General features: G+C 37.1%; 1 protein-coding gene across 3 annotated transcripts; it reads right to left on the bottom strand.

The window, feature by feature from the left end:
* Window positions 1–2,113: 2,113 nt before the first annotated feature.
* LOC116193218 (PH, RCC1 and FYVE domains-containing protein 1-like) lies at window positions 2,114–8,111 on the bottom strand. 3 transcript variants are annotated; one of them, XM_031522023.1, is made up of 10 exons: window positions 7,639–8,111; window positions 7,039–7,125; window positions 6,628–6,729; window positions 6,433–6,519; window positions 6,228–6,332; window positions 3,875–5,950; window positions 3,636–3,782; window positions 2,975–3,384; window positions 2,670–2,808; window positions 2,114–2,344 (listed from the first exon to the last, which is right to left on the bottom strand). In XM_031522023.1, the coding sequence occupies exons 1-10, from the start codon at window positions 7,684–7,686 to the stop codon at window positions 2,279–2,281; spliced, it is 3,267 nt and encodes a 1,088-aa protein (XP_031377883.1). In that variant the 5' UTR covers window positions 7,687–8,111; the 3' UTR covers window positions 2,114–2,278. The 3 variants fall into 3 exon arrangements, with proteins under 3 accessions (XP_031377883.1, XP_031377884.1, XP_031377885.1); XM_031522024.1 differs by having other exon boundaries at window positions 2,115–2,344; window positions 6,628–6,717; XM_031522025.1 differs by lacking the exon at window positions 2,114–2,344 and having other exon boundaries at window positions 2,346–2,808.
* Window positions 8,112–16,830: the final 8,719 nt, after the last annotated feature.

Raw genomic sequence — 16,830 nt, 5'->3', positions numbered from 1 at the left:
TGCACCCTCAGCGACCTCAATCGGGGGGTGAGGTAGCTAAGGGAACACCCTCCAAACCCGACTGATCTATTTGTGTTTTTTTAATATATAATATTTTATTATATAGATTTTCAAATTAATCAAATTACTCTTTTGCCCGTGAAAGTATCATGTGCCACACTCATGAACCATTCGAGCCGGAAAATAGATCAGAGGCGGTAAAATGCTTTTTACTCAAAACAATATAATTGGGTTTATATGAATCTTAGTTTAATCATTAATAGTTTAAATTTTGGGCCCAACTAGGTAAAATGCTTTTTACTCAAAAGAATATAACTGCATTTATATGAATCTTAGTCTTATCATTAACAGTTTAAAAGTTGGAGGGCAAATCTTATTTATCTCTAAAGATCGGTGATAAAATGCTTTTTACTCAAAAGAATATAACTGGGTTTATATGAATCTATTTTCATCAATGACGGTTTAAGTTTTAGGCCCAACTGGGTAAAATACTTTTTACTCAAAAGATATAACTGCATTTATATGAATCTCAGTTCCATCATTAACAGTTTAACTTTATACCCAACTATTTATCGGCTCGGTGAAAATTTATCTCAAGCATGCTGTCAATTCATTTATTGAGACTACCTTGAAGTTAGCATGTGAAAAAAAAAAAAAACAAAGAGAAGGATAGCAACTAAGTTAATATACTGTATTACTGTAATCATATTCAGACTAGACAACTATGAAAAGGCGCTATATGTATCTCATCAGAATTTAAAGAAAAAAAGAGAAAAAAAAAGAAAAAAAAAGTACTACAGAGACCAAACTAATTACTGTAATTGCATGTGACATATGCTTGTTGGGAGGATTAAAAGTATACCTACTGCAGCAATCAAAAAGCTCGAGAGACATTAATTTAATGGTAAAAGAAAAAAATGGATAAGAAAAAAAAGAGGAAATATGACCAGAAAAGGCCAAATATGCACATTGAAACTTGGTCTGCCGTGGAAAATTACAGTGAGTTGTGACTAGAAAGTGGAAGTACGTCTTCCATTGGACTCTCAACTAATTTGATATGAATTTTATACCGAGCAATCGCATGTGGAAATGTAATATAAATTAGCTCCGATAACCTTGGGATGTGTCCTACACAAACCCAAGAGAACAAGCCTCACTTTTTATTTTTATTTTTTATGTCATTTTCAATCCTTACCCTCCGTTTGAATTATATGTGAATTTTGAAAATTTTATACAAAATTTCCTTCCCTCCCTATCCATTTCTTTTTCTTTATTTTTCTCCTATCCAAACAAGATCTTAATGACTAATGACTTGTCCAAAACAAAATATTTGGTAATTAAAATTTTAAAAGCTGCAAAAAGGAAAAAGTACCGCAGCCCCTAGACCCGAGAGCAACATATACCTACGATTTCATTTCCGATTCAGTGCGATTTCATTCCAACTCATAATCTATTCAAATGATATATCTTCTTAGGTGGTCTAGTACATATCCTTTGTGATAAATATTTTAGAATATATCCTCAGGAATATTCAGGATATATATCTATATGATATTATGAATATGGGCTTGTAAGCTCTATGAATAGAGCTAGTTTTGGAGCACAAAATACGGTGAAGATTGTGAGAGAGCTTAGTCTGAGATTTTGCGTTGGTAGAAGTGGGTCAGGTTTGGACTAGGGGAAATACAAAAGTGACCTCGTTGTAATATCATTTGTGCAATCTACTAGATACTCTTAATTCAACTAAATTATTCGTGTCGTTTCTATTTCATTTTTCTTGTTTCTTCGAGACCGTCGGATGTCTCTAGGGCATAACACTATCTTATATATAACGTTGAGTACTTTTTAAATCAATTATGCTTCAGAATGTATCAGTATGAAAGGAGAATTGAGGAATAAGTCTAATTGAGACAAAAACAGCGACCGGGACTAATAACAGCAAATGCCTCCTAAGATATTGATCATTTGTATATCCCGTAATGATAATCGAGATTTAGGAAGCTAAGTAGATAGCTATTGATTAAAATAAAGCTAATTGAACTTGTTTCTCTTCTCTCCTCAGAGTTTGTACCGCTCGTTCAAACATAGAAGCACCAAAATTATTAGGTGATCGAGATCATACCATCAATTATGATATTTCGAAATTGGGATTTTGCCCATGTGCAATAGCTTTGCTTTGAATACATCTCAGAACTCAAATATAACAATGTCCTTGGTCTGTTGGTGGCTAGGCACATCAGAATGTCATTATAATTCCATGCTCTCTTCGTCTAAGTAATTAGTCACTCGTACGAACGGGCAAAGGCAGAGTTGCCACCATCATATTTTCCGACAGGTGCTCCGACTGAGAAGAAAAAGACTCCTTAGCCTTAGTTATTGATCATCACATACAACAAGAAGAGCTTTACAACAAGAATCTTCGCAGAAATATTCTACAGCGTAATTCGGCAAAAATAAATGGCAAAGTAATCAGAACCCAAAAAGTATTGTAGCTTCAAAGAGAAGCAAACTCGAAAAGGCAACTACAAGTGATGATCCGTTAATTCTGCTCCTAATCATACTATGTGATTTGGCAAATTAAGCAGCCTCTGCATCATCATTCTTAGTTTCTAAGACTACTCTAATTATGTATCTCTTATAACGTTCTATGACTCAGAAGAAGACGGTACCATCTCAGTACTCTCTCCTGCTGGAGTTTTCGGAGTGGTCGGCGGTTGAACAGCCTTCAATGGCGGGTACTTCTTGAAGACTCGATCCTTGTTCTTCTCCCACCATTCCTCTGCCTGTTGCTCCGCAAACCGCCGCTTACTGAAAGTATAGAAGCAAGATGAGAGGCTTAAGATGGGGAAAGGCGACCACACCAGTACTCGGGGCAAATATGGCCATTCCAACATAATTGGGTCGGGAGCTCCTGGATAACATATTAGGCGCATCTTATTTTGGAGGAAAGTGGAGACGTGATTAATATGCTTACCTGAATTTAACTCTGTGAAAGGTCTTGATACCATTAGGCAGAAGATCCAGAGTTATGTAGACCCCGGGCTCGAATTGCTCGATCACCTGCGTGACTCCATTACTCGACGAAGAACTGACATGCTTATGGCGACTTCCGGAGTGATGTTGTGATGCACCTTCCTGTATGCTCGGTGAGGACAGACTGATATTCTCCTGACTCCCGGTCCTAGATATGGCATCTGCATGGTGGTCCTCTGTGGAAACAGTAGACTGCGGTGAACCATGTTGGTCGACTTCCTGACTCGACGGGAAGGAAGAATAAGAAGCTGCTCCAGCGGAATTTAGGATAGATTCGAGTTGGGCTCGCAGTGAGTTGAAGGTCTCTTTTTCTTCTCCCACAGCAGGCAACTTTTCAGCGGTTTCTTTCAGCTGAACGATGATAATGAAGTCCGAGGAAGTGAATCAGTGCAAGTTTCAGATTTTATATGTCGGAAAAACAAAATTTTGTCCAAATGAATCAGGAAATGATGGGACTTGTGACTTCACAAGAGAATGCGATAAGGCTGGACCTTGAGTTTGAAATTGATTGAGAAAAAGTTTGAGACTCTGAAACAGCCAGTACTCGCATCATGATGTCCCTCTCAGTATCGATATGAAAATATTGTGAATGGTTATTATACCTGAGTAATAATTGAATGGACAAGTCCTTTGACTGCTGTAGGAACAGAAGATTCTTTTGGAGCTGCCGAAGACGCTTCCTTGGCATTCTTATTTAACTTCTTTATCTCAGCATCTTGAATGTCACACTTCTGCCTGAAATATTTAACCTGAAAGCAGAACCACAAAGAATTAGTTTATGCTTCGAATTTGAGGATGGAATTTCCATAACCTGAGATTGCAAGAGATGGAGATCCATTACTTGATTCTGCAACTTCAATATCTCTTGGTTCATGTACTCATTCGTCTTGCTAAGGCTATCGATCAGACCCCTTGAAAACACAGGAGTGACCGAGCGTGGAGGGCTTGGTCCCCCCGAGTATGGGGAAGGAGATCTTGAGTTCGGAGCAGACTGAGAGGGTGTGGTATTTACTGGTTTTAAAGCATTCTGAAGAGCGCTCAATGAACTCGGGAATGCAATATCTTTGAGCTGTAAAAGCGAAGGAACCTGGGAAGCTCGTATCATAGAAAGGGAATCGCTCTTGTTCCCAGCCTTTCCTGATTTAACCTCGATGTACTTAACCGGTTCCATGGTGGGAGAAAGCAGGGTCCTTGAAGACTTAACCTCTCCCCTGCTGATTCTCTCCCTTGCGTCTATCGATTGGCGTGGGACAGTCACTCTTCTATTCATCCCCGAGTAATTACCTGCCTCTGCAGCTTTCAGTTTCGCGAAACAAGCATCACAAACACGATGTGGCTTTCCAGGAGTTGGAGCCAAAGCTGCTTTTAATGCTTTCTTGGAGCTGCAGGCATGGCAGTAGACCAATCCACAGTTATAACAATTGTGCCTCTTTCTGGTAAAACCGAACGCTTGCCTGCAAGCTGTGCAAACAGACTGATCTGCCCCAGAGACCCACTTGTGGATACATATACTTGCAGTAAAATTCTCACCGCATGATATGCTTTTCACATGCCGATCTTTCAGTGCTTCGACCAAAGTCGGGACTTTCCTGTCTTCCACATCCCCATGGCCCAGTCTACCGTTAGCACCTTTTCCCCAGGTGTACACTTCACTTCTGGAAGTTAGAACAGCCACGTGAAACGCACCGCAAGAAATGTCCTCGACAAATTCGCCCGCCAATTTATCTTGGACTAAACAAGGTAGCTTTCCATCAGCAGCCGGGTTCCCGAGTTGACCATTCGCGGCACTTCCCATAGTAAAAATGTGGCCGGACGTTGTTAGTGCCAAGGTCATTGTATGCCCGCAAGCTAGTTGGTTGAAGTTATAGTCGATGAGAGAAGGAACACAAGTGGGCGTTAAGTAAGTGTCTTTGTTACCATGGCCTAAACGGTACTTGTCGCCATCGCCCCAAGTAAAGAGCTTCCGAGAGGAGACATTCCCGCCAGTCTGGTTCATAACCTCAACAATGGCCGCAGTGTGCCACACCCCACATGCAACCTTAATAGTCTTGAGTCCGCAAAGCGATTTTACTTCCCTAGGGTAAGCGACACTGAGTCGATCTCCATGACCCAAAACTCCAAAAGTACCATCACCGAAGGTATACAACTTCCCATTAGAAGAGGATAAAGCGGTGTGCCATGTGCCACAAGCGATAGATAGGACTTGGATTCCTTCCAGAGTGCCAGAGACTCGTTTAGGCACCCAATGACTAACATCGGTACCATGGCCGAGAAGTCCAGCATTGTAAGTACCATCACCCCAAGTAAACAAATCGCCCATTGTAGAGACTGCACAAGTGTGGCATTCTCCGCACGCAACAAAATCAATATTACTCACAGCGAGGAACTCAACAAGATTGGGGCGACAGAAGTCTCTGTCATATCCATGCCCCAGTCTCCCACCCGATTCCTCGCCCCAAGTGAAAACTTCACCTTGCCTCGTTACAAGAGCAACATGTCGGCTACCACAAGCGATCTGGTGAACATCGAGGACTACGTCTGATTCCAAGGCTTTAGGTATAATCATGTCAGCTTTTCTTGGAGCCGAGTCTGGAGAAGATGTTCCATCAGGTAACACCACATCGTACCATATCTCACCCCAAACATAAACATCTCCTAAAGACTCTATGTCATCTTGTCCAGATCCACCACTTGAACAGCTCGGAGTGCTTGAAACACTAATTCGAAAACCATCACCACCAGTACTTGTTCTCAACTGCATATTTGCGCGTTCTGAACCCACATCTGAGCTTCCCAAACTTACCGAAGATTCACGGGGACAGTCAACAGAGACCCTACCACGAGCAATACTTGAAGTAAACTCTAGACTCGGATCTAAAGGACGCCCATTTGGGAGAAATTCACCTCCGTCGTGCAACTGCAAAACATTACAAAGATGATGATCTACAAATGTAATAGTACAGTGCACACAATCAGTATGACATGCTAGAAAGAAAAGTCTGATGATAATAAGGGTCAATTCAACATCTGCAAAACCGAATGAAAAAGCAAAACTCTTCAAATTGAATTCTTCATCGTAGAAATTAAGTAGAAAATCCCAGGTAATGGTGTGAAAGTTTTAACGTTGAAAAGCAAGTGACCAGATGCATCATACTAAAAGAATCGAGAAGTTCCAGACAGAAATGTTTGCTCACATCAAATATGTCACTTCTAGTACGTCTATTACGATGCTGGCCAGGCAAAATCAGTGCCTTAAGTCCTGCAAGCCAAACCTCTGCCTCAACTTTATCCTTGCAAATCTGTGCAGTGAGATAAATTCAAGCTAGTAAGAACTTTTAACATTACTATAAATCCGACAATAAATTCGAATACTCCAAGCAAAATTTCCATCTTACTGACCAAATCCAAAGATCTATCGCCATTATTATACAGAAGTGAGAATGACAAGTAATCCTTCTCTGGGCGCAGATACCTTCTAAACACAGCCTGCAATCAGCAGTGACAACATTTTTATGTTCTCCATTGAGTAGAGCACTTGCAACATAGAAATCTGCAATGAATTTTCGGAATAGATGCTAAAAATAGCTAACTCACAGTTCTCTGTCCAGGAATTATTCGTGAGACGGAAGATAATTTCAGAGTTCTTTCTTCTCCATGCGATAACCAGATCAGTGTTGTTTCATCCTGTGAATGCCACTAAAACTGAAATTATTCATAAATTTGAAGAAAATAACATCTAAAAATACATATAATTGGCTTGAGGGAGTGCATCAGTGTAAGAGAATGATTCACCGTTCTATAGCAACAGCTTGCAATAAATGTGCATGTTAAGAATGTCGCATTCATCAAATATAACAACATAGCAAGCAACCAAGGAAAGCATTTCCAACATAATCTCAAACCTGCTCAATCTTTTGCGATCTTTAAGCAGATCGTGCAGTCTTGATCATACATTATCAATCGTAAGCAAACAAAATCATCCAACAGTAAAGGAAACAGACTCACCGGAGAAAGTCTGAATGGACAAAACTTTGGCTTTCCCTTTCGACTGTACTTGATCAATTGAGTGCCTTTCTTCAAAGTAATGAGTGCCTTCAGAAGGAGATATGACCGATAAGTACATAGCTTACGTTTTGATATTCAACTTGGTAATAGTGGGTATCTTTTGAAGTTTATGGCTTATTCATATATCAGGAAATTTCATCAATTGATATGATCGTGATCCTTGGCAGAATCGTGATCCATATTTCCAAATGTTTATATATATGATTTACTGACAACCAGCAGAGTTGTTGAATTGACCCAAGTAAAAAGTCCGCAAAAATGGTTTAATATGACTTGAATCGCAAGTAATACTAAAACAGTCTGCAAGAAATTGAGAGCTTCAACCAATTTTCGTTTCATTCGTCCCTCAAGTTCCTCAATAATATCAATGATATACATTAAATCTGAAATTATCTAATTAAGAAAATCATTACCAAAAGGAGTAAAAAGAAAAACAACTGCATTTCCATTTCCCGCTAAGAAGAAAGGGAACAGAAGCAAACTAAGCCTCCGTTCCCTTCCCCAGGCGAGACTGAGAACAGGGGATGGATGGGAACTCACTTGCTCAATGTTGCGCTCAGAATTGCCATAACTGACAGGATCTGCCATTCCATCTGAAACATCCGCGCATGGATGGACGACGACAACTGTGGCGGCAGCTGCGGCTCCGTGTCCGTGCCCTAGTCCTCATAGATGCATATGTTGCTGCGGTCTTCTGGCGCTTCTCGGGACTGCTCTCTCTGCATCCAAACCCGTCCAAGCAATCTCATTTAACACACTCGAGAAGAATCAACCGGTAATTCCCCGCTGCATCGTCCCCGAACGCACGAAATGCAATCTCGAGCGCTTGAGAACCGATCATCCGACTGAAAGTGACATCTTCGCCGGTCAGACTCAGAGCTCTGGAATGGATAAGAGTGGTTGAGAGTTCTCTGGGGAACTGATCAAAACTCAGATGGTGGAAGGGGGAGAGAGAGGGAGAGAGAGAGTTTAGGAGAGTTTGCAGTTGGGAAGGAAAGTTAGGGAGAGACATTGGCGCGCTCCTCCCGTTTTCTTCCATCTGTTCTTATTTCAACGTCTTTCCATTTTCTGACTACCGTTGACACGTGGCGTCACGGGAAGTTACTGTCGGTTTTCCTTTTTTTTTTTCATTTTTCTTGTGCAAATTGTTATTATTATTATTATTTTATATATTAGGTAATACAAGAATTTTGCATGAAACTCGCCAATAACGGTCACCAGTACGAGAGAGTGAGCACGGGTGATCCGATTGATTCTTTTTTAGGTCACGTGATGCGACAAAAGACGCAGCAAATCGGTACCTTGAGAAAAACAGATTTTGACGACCCTGTCTCAAGGAAAATGGCATCCGGAGCACAACTCAAAGCTTCCGGCCGTAAAAAAAAAACAAAATTTAGGCCGAATTCCATCATTTATGGTTTCAAACGGACATTTTTATGTTATTTTGACCTTTTTTACAATTTTAGGAAAAGTTTATATTTTTTGTGTAATTTATGCGTTTTTAATTCTATTTAAGCGATATAAACCCTATTGTTAAATAATTGTTGTTTTTTCAATAAAGTTTAGAGCTATCGTGCTCTTTCGCCCATTCTCGGATTCGATTCGAGTTGAATATCGATTTCTTAGGTATTCGAAAAATCAATAGGAGATTGAATGTCATAGTTTTGGTATTCTGCGGAATCAATAGATCTGTGACAGGTTGTACATGTGTCCGCTTACGTGATCACATGATAAGATAAAATCATCCAAAAAAATTTCACGAGCGAGGCCTCATTTTGAGAAAAAGTGCCCAGCAATCCTTTATGCTTATTTCTACATCAAGTGCAAAACATCCAGTGGGTGATAGGGACTCTTACTTTCCTCTTATCCGAAGATAACTTACGAATTGAGATCGGAAAATAGGATACAAAAAAGCATCTGCGTTTCTTTATTCTTAATTAACTTTTCATCAATTGAATTCATAAAAATTAATTTATTAAAATTTAAAACAAAAAACACAATTGAGCTATCTTTATGAAATGCGGGAGTTCAATAAAATGAAGAATATAAGAACTTCGATTTTTTCTTTATGGAGAATGAACAGTTGAATTTACTAAAATTATCTTTATCTTAAATAAATGAATATATTCTTTTGGTAAATAATGCGTATATACTTTTTAAATAGATTTAATTAATATGTGAGCCTAGCGCGTTCTCCTTTGAACCAAAGAGAGCGCTTGAATCGTAGTATATATTGATAATGGAAAATTCATGTGATAAAAGCATTAATGATGAGGAGAGGCGGACACAGAACCCCTAATTTTTTTTTATGTCAAATGACATGTGTACACATACACATATATAGAAATGCTTATATATATATATATATATATACACATACGCGTGCTGGAAGAAGAAGAAGAAGGAAAAAAAAGAGAGAGAAAAAAATGGAAAAAAGGGCCCCACGTGGCCTCATTTCCCCTGCAAACTCCTTCCACCGTCACACATTTCTTTATTCTTTCTTTTGTTCCTTTCCTTTTCTTTGTTTTGTTTGGGGGCTAGAGAAAATAGAGAAACAAAGGACGAGAGAAAAGAGAGACAGAACAGAGCGAGCTGAAGAAGAAATGAAGGATGAGAGGAATGATAGGTTGGGGTTCTTGAAGTAAGTTGACTCTTCTCACCTTAGACATTATTATTCATTAGTCTAGATGCGGATTGAGCTGGTTTTTCTTCGTTCTAGCTCGATTGGGGTTTCGACTAGTGATGTGGATTTGATGTGGATCGGTTATTTATGGCTTAGGTATTTTCTATCAATCAGGTTTACAAGCAAATTAAGGTTTAATTTGATTGATTTCAACTTAGGTAAGTTATGGCCTATTGATCGAATAACTTGAGGCGTGAACTGTTAATGAGTTGGCTAGGGTTTCGGTTATTGAAATTGAAAAGTGTTCAGCTTCTCCAACTGTTATTGAATATATTGTTTGATTGATTGAGTTATATTTTATAGTCTTGGTGTTGTATTAAGGAATTTTATGGTATTTTGTTGTGTACTTACATCATTGGACTATTATATTATGCTATGTGCTGAAATTAAATGAGGATATTTTCTGGTTTTGAGATTTAATTCCGCCTTAGGGTATTTGTAGTGATATATGCTTGATGATTATATGTTTGTATATCCTATTTCCGGATTTTTGTTGTTTTTGGTTGACGGTAAAGATAATAGAGCGAGCTAAATATCATTAGTAAATGAGTTTATGTCGAAGCCCAATTGATGGTCATAAGGAAAGATTTAATTGTTTGTAGATTTAGGGGTTGTACTGTGAGTTGATTTTCCATTAAAGTTGTTGCTCATATGTGCTTTGCTAAATTGTGAGATGGAAGTAATGGAAGTGTGAAGAGCTAGATATCCACATGGGTTTGTGAGACTGGTAGGGGATGATCTACTATTGTCTTTCTCTGTGTATTTGGGTGTGGCCACTAAAACATTATACCTATTTTTGGATTATTAACATTCTAAGTTAATATTTAGCTTAGACAAGTTATTATAAATTTTTATAAATAATATTGGGTAAGCAATGCTAGGAGATTATGCTTTGCTGCCTTGAGTTTCATGATGTCGGATTTCTTGTATGGAGTATTATCCGGTTGTTGCTATTACTGTGATTATATATTTTTGGTCATTTATGAATCTCTCATTTACCTAGAAATTGACAAGAACAATTAAGGTTGTTTAAATGGGAATTATGGAGATTGTTAAGTAATTTTTGACATACATGAGAAATGGACATAATGAATATGATATAAATCGAGATTTAATTGAAATAATAGGTTCTAATGAAGATTGTGGCAGGTACGGGAAGCCGTAATGGTGTTATGTTAATTATTCTCTAAATTTATATTTGCATATCATAGGGATTGAGGAGACTAAATTCTTGCACTCTGAAGGTTCGAACCAGTGAGCTATTTTTCTTAGAGTTGTCGGTGAGTACTTCATTTCATTGTGAAATGATATATATATATATATATGTTACATGAGTACTCTATTCTCTTGCAAAATAATGTATTATAATTATATAAATTATTTAAGAAGAATATTGCGATCGTTAGAGATTAAGAAATTGGTCTTGCTATGTTGCGTGAATTGATTTGAGAGATATGCAGTGTGATTGTGTATACTGATTATGTGAGATATGTGATGATAACATGCTGTCATTATAATGTGATTGAGATTGTGTTTGTGTATGATGATATATGAGTTGATATAGCATGGTTACAATTAATTATGCTTGTGTTGTTGTTTAAATATAGCCATGGGACCGCTGGACCCCGCAGAATATAAACATGGGTCAGATCAGCTGTTGGACTTGGCAGATTATAAATATGGGTCTGAACGGCCGCTGGACCTAGTGGAATATAAATAAAGGCCAGATCGGCCGCTAGACCCAGCAGAATAGAAAAAGGGGCCTGAACGACTGCTAAACCCAACAAAATATAAATTGAGGTCAACTCTTACAAGCAGAGATTAATAGGTGGCCCCCGCTTATGAGACATGGATATTGGGAGTTGAGGATGATATGAATGAGATGCGCGGAGTCACGGTACCGTCATAACTCAGTTGCGAGGGAATGCAAACCTATGGCTATATCGATTGGTTGTGTTGTATTTGTTTGTCTGGTATAATTGTTGAGATATGATGATAGTTGAGATTATCTGAAGTTGCTCTGTGAAAACCGTGTTGTTACTAGAGTTTGATCTGCCAAGTGATTGTATTGTGAGTTGCTATGGAACGCTAATGAATGGATATTTGATGTCTATGTGATATTGGATATTAGAGAAATGGTTGGAAGGGTTGTGTGTATTTGTTAGTCGGACTTACATTTAGTTACTATATTGGATACAATTATAATTATAGTTTGTATGTATGTATGTATGTATATATATATATACATATATCGTATATGTGTGCAGGTGAGCTGATAGTTGGATTGGATGTGATTGTATTGTTTATTTTAATGTTTGGTTGTTTGCAATTAAATATTTAGTTAATAATAATTCATTTTGCTTTAGAATATAGTATTTACTAAGAAGCAGCACACACTCTGCATATATCTTTTAGATAAGCTAGGGGCTAGACTAGTAGTACAGGAGAACTTGGACATCGGAGTTCAGCTCGGAGGACTAGGTAAGGAACTTAGTTACTTGATAAGTAATCTTTTTGTATAAAATGTATTTGAATATATTACGACATGAAATTTTTGGTTTAGTTGAGTTAGTGATGTGGTTGAGAAAAAGTACTCTCTTGAGAAGTATATACTTATTAGAGCTTGTTGGATTGGTTGTATGTTTTTAGAGTTGTGGAAAGCAGGTTTTATATGAATAGTTAATGTGATATTGAATATCGAGGAAACATAGGGGAAACTCTGCTAAAATTTCAAGTCGTGGCAATTTTGGTATCAGAGCATCGGTTATGAGATCCTGTAGACATAAATTGATGCTTGATCCTCGAGAATGTTTTTTGATAATTGTGGATATTTTGATAGGATTTCTTTGAATTCCATGCTTGTTAAATATTTGAGTTGTTTATGTTTTGGATTTGTTAGTGAATAAGTATGGGCTTACGTGTGCTTGTTGAAATTTACATAAATAGAAAGCGTAGGTTATTTTATTTGGATTGTTTGGGACATTTATGGATTAGGAGATTTGGAGAATGACCTAAGCAAGTATGGTTGAGCTTTAATTGTGATTTACTTGTTTGGTTGCTATGTTAGTTATTCGATTAGTTTCGGCCTCATTTGCTTGAATTAATTATGAGAAACTTTTAATATTTTTACTAACATATTAGTATGATTTTTCAAAGGTTGATGCTAGTATGACTTAAATATACTTTTCGTGATCTATTTACATAATTATTATAATACTATTAAGATTTGGGTAGAAGGAAGCACCTCAGGTTCCCATTGGTTAAGTTTCTCATGGAAATCAGCATCAGGATCGGTTATTCTTCGAGCTCCAAACGAGTATTGAAATCAATTAAGTATCAGAGTCAAGATGCATTTCAGCTAAGCAGATATGATTTCACGAGTATTCCTTACAGATCAAGTTTAGAGGTATTTTTTCAAGAAGTTTATACGACTTTTGAGCATACATATCGGATTTATTTCATTGGGATATTTCCTTGAGTATCAATTATTCAATATTATCTGTCATCCTGCGTTCTCCGGTTCTACCAAGTGGCAATTCCGATTTAATTTCTCCTTTATATTTGCAACCGGTTAGGGTTTATGTTGCTGTGAGAGTGATCTGACAAGATCGAGAGAGTTGTTGTGCTGCTTACTGAACATGATCTTACTTGGTTTTCATCAGTGATCTTGGGATTCTATTATTGCTTAGCTTTATATTTTTTTTTGTCTAGCATCATCATATGAGTTTAGCATGGGTTTCTGGTATTCTAAATTATTGTTATTAACAATCTACTTTGGCATGGACAATTATTCCATTGGAAACGCTATCAGATTGAGATTGACCAATTCTACCATCATCAGGGGCATATATCAATCTTTTGATCTCCCAAGACAGATTTGAAGTTTATTTCAGTTTGTATATCCCAGCAACATGGCGTGAATTCTATTGATTAGATTCTGGACAGAATTTTCGATATTCAGACACTAGAATCTTAGGGGTGTTTATTTCTATCAAAGAGACTGCCATAAGTCTTGAGAATTGTTCTACATTGAGAAATGCAATTAAGTGTTGGCCAGCTTATTTAATTTACGGGTTAAAACGCTTGGTTGTCTTATTAGAAACTTTTGATCATCTTCATCATAGTTGCTTTCGAGATAGAGATTTTGATATTCTACAAGATTTGGGCTCATATCATCTGATTTATTATAGTGGCTCAACGGAAGATTAGTAACCTATGAAGGTGCTTGGAAAAGTCAGTTCATAGGAAATATGGGGATCTGAGCATACTGTAACCCTTAACACTATTAACATTTTTGGTATCACATAAACAAATTTTCAATGACGAAATTTTTATTAGCGGTGGAGATTGTAAGACCGAATATTTTTTTTATGTCAAATGGCATACGTACACATACAAATATATACATATGTTTATATATATATGTTACACATACGCGTGCTGGAAGATGAAGAAGAAGGGGGAAAAAAGTGAGTGGGGTGAACGGGCCCCAAGTGGCCTTATTTCCCCTACAAACTCCTTCCACTGCCACACATGTCTTTATTCTTTCTTTTGTTCCTTTCCTTTCCTTTGTTTTGTTTGGGGGCTGGGGAAAACAAAGAAACAAGGACGAGAGAAAATGGAGATAGAACAAAACGAGCTGAGAAAGAAACGGAGGAGAGAAAGGGTAGGCTCGGGTTCTTGAGCTAAGTTGACTCTTCTCACCTTAGACATTCTTATTCAGTAATCTAGATGCAGATTGAACCGGTTTTTCTTCGTTCTAGCTCAGTTGGGGTTTCGACTAGTGATGTGGAATTCGATGTGGGTCGGTTGTTTATGGCTTAGGTATTTCTATTATTCATGTTTACAAGTAAATTAAAGTTTAATTTGATTGATTTCAACTTAGTTAAGTTATGACCTATTGATCGAATAACTCGAGGAATGAACTTTTAATGAGTTGGCTAGGGATCCGGTTATTGATATTGAATTGAAGTGCTCGGCTTCTCCAACTACTATTGGATATATTGTTTGATTGATTGAGTTATATTTTATAGTCTTGGATTTTGTATTAAGGAATTTTATGGTGCATTGTTGTGTACTCATATCATTCGACTATTAAATTATGCTATGTGCTGAAAAAAAAAATTAAATGAGGATATTTTTCTAGTTTTGAGATTTAATTCCGCCTTAGCGTATTTGTAGTGATATATGCTTGATGATTATATGTTTGTATATCCTATTTTCAGATTTTTGCTATTTTTGGTTGACGATAAAGATAATAGAGTGAGCTAAATATCATTTGTAAATGAGTTTATGTCGAAGCCCAACTGATGGTCATAAGGAAAGATTTAATTACTTGTAGATTTAGTTGTTGTACTGAGAGTTGGTTTTCCATTAAAGTTGTTGCTCATATGTGCTTTGCTAAATTGTGAGATGGAAGTAATGGAAGTGTGAAGAGCTAGATATCCACATGGGTTTGTGAGACTGGTAGGGGATGATATATTGTTGTCTTTCTTTGTGTATTTGGATGTGGCCACTAAAACATTATACCTATTTTTGGATTATCAACATTCTAAGTTATTATTTAGCTTAGACAAGTTATTATAAATTTTTATAAATAATATTGGGTAGGCAATGCTAGGAGATTATGCTTTGCTACCTCGAGTTTCATGATGTCGGATTTCTTATATAGAGTATTATCCAGTTGTTGCTATTACTAGGATTATATATTTTTGGTACTTTATGAATCTCTCATTTACCTAGAAATTGACTAGAACAATCAAGGTTGTCTAAATGGGAATTATGGAGATTGTTAAGTAATTTTTGACATGCATGAGAAATGGACATGATGAATATGATATAAATCGGGACTTATTTGAAATAATAGGTTCTAATGAAGATTGTGGCAGGTACGGGAAGCCGTAATGGTGTTATGTTAATTATTCTCTAAATTTATATTTGCAAATCATAGAGATCGAGGAGAGTGAATTCTTGCACTCTGAAGGTTCGACCTAGTGAGCTATCTTTCTTGGAGTTGTCGGTGAGTACTTCATTCCATTGTAAAATGATATATATATATATATATATGTATGTATGTTATGTGAGTACTCTATTCCCTTGTAAAATAATGTATTATAGTTATATAAATTATTTAAGAAGAATATTATGATAGTTAGAGATTAAGAAATTGATCTTGCTATGTTGTGTGAATTGATTTGAGAAATATGCAGTGTGATTGTGTATGCTGATTGCGTGAGATATGTGATGATAACATGTTGCCATTGTAATGTGATTAGGATTGTGTTTGTGTATGATGATATATGAGGCGAGATAGCATGATTGCAATTGATTATGCTTGTGTTGTTGTTTAACTTTAGCCATGGGACCGCTGGACCCGGCAAAATAAAAACGTGTGCCAAATCGTTCTGCTCGACCAGGCGGAATATAAATATGGGTCTGATCGGCCGCTGGACCCAACGGAATAGAAAAAGGGGTCCGAACGGCCGTTAAACCTAGTGAAATATAAATTGATGTCAACTCTTACTGCCAAAGGTTGATACGCGGCCTCGGCTTATGAGACATGGATATTGGGAGTTGAGGATGATATGAATGAGATATGCGGGGTCATAGTACCGTCATAACTCTGTTACGAGGGAATGCAACCCTATGGCTATATTGATTGGTTGTGTTGTATATTGTTTGCCGGGTATGATTGTTGGAGATGTGATGAATGTTGAGATTGTTTGAAGTTGCTCTGTGAAAGCCGTGTTGTTCCTAGAGTTTGATCTGTCAAATGATTGTGTTGTGAGTTGCTATGGAACGCTAATGAATGGATATTTGATGTCTATGTGATATTGTATATTAGAGAAATGATTAGAAGAGTTATGTATATTTGTTAGTAGGACTTAAATTTATATATTGGATATAATTATTATTATAGTTTGTATATATATATACACACACACCATATATGTGTGTGAGTGAGTTGATAGTTGGATTGGATGTGATTGTATTGTTTATTTGAATATTTGGTTGTTTGCAATTAAATATTTAGTTAATAATAATTCATT

The sequence above is a fragment of the Punica granatum genome, chromosome 1 (genome assembly GCF_007655135.1).
Source record: "Punica granatum isolate Tunisia-2019 chromosome 1, ASM765513v2, whole genome shotgun sequence".
Classification (NCBI taxonomy): Eukaryota; Viridiplantae; Streptophyta; class Magnoliopsida; order Myrtales; family Lythraceae; genus Punica; species Punica granatum.
This window is presented reverse-complemented; position numbering and strand designations above follow the sequence as displayed.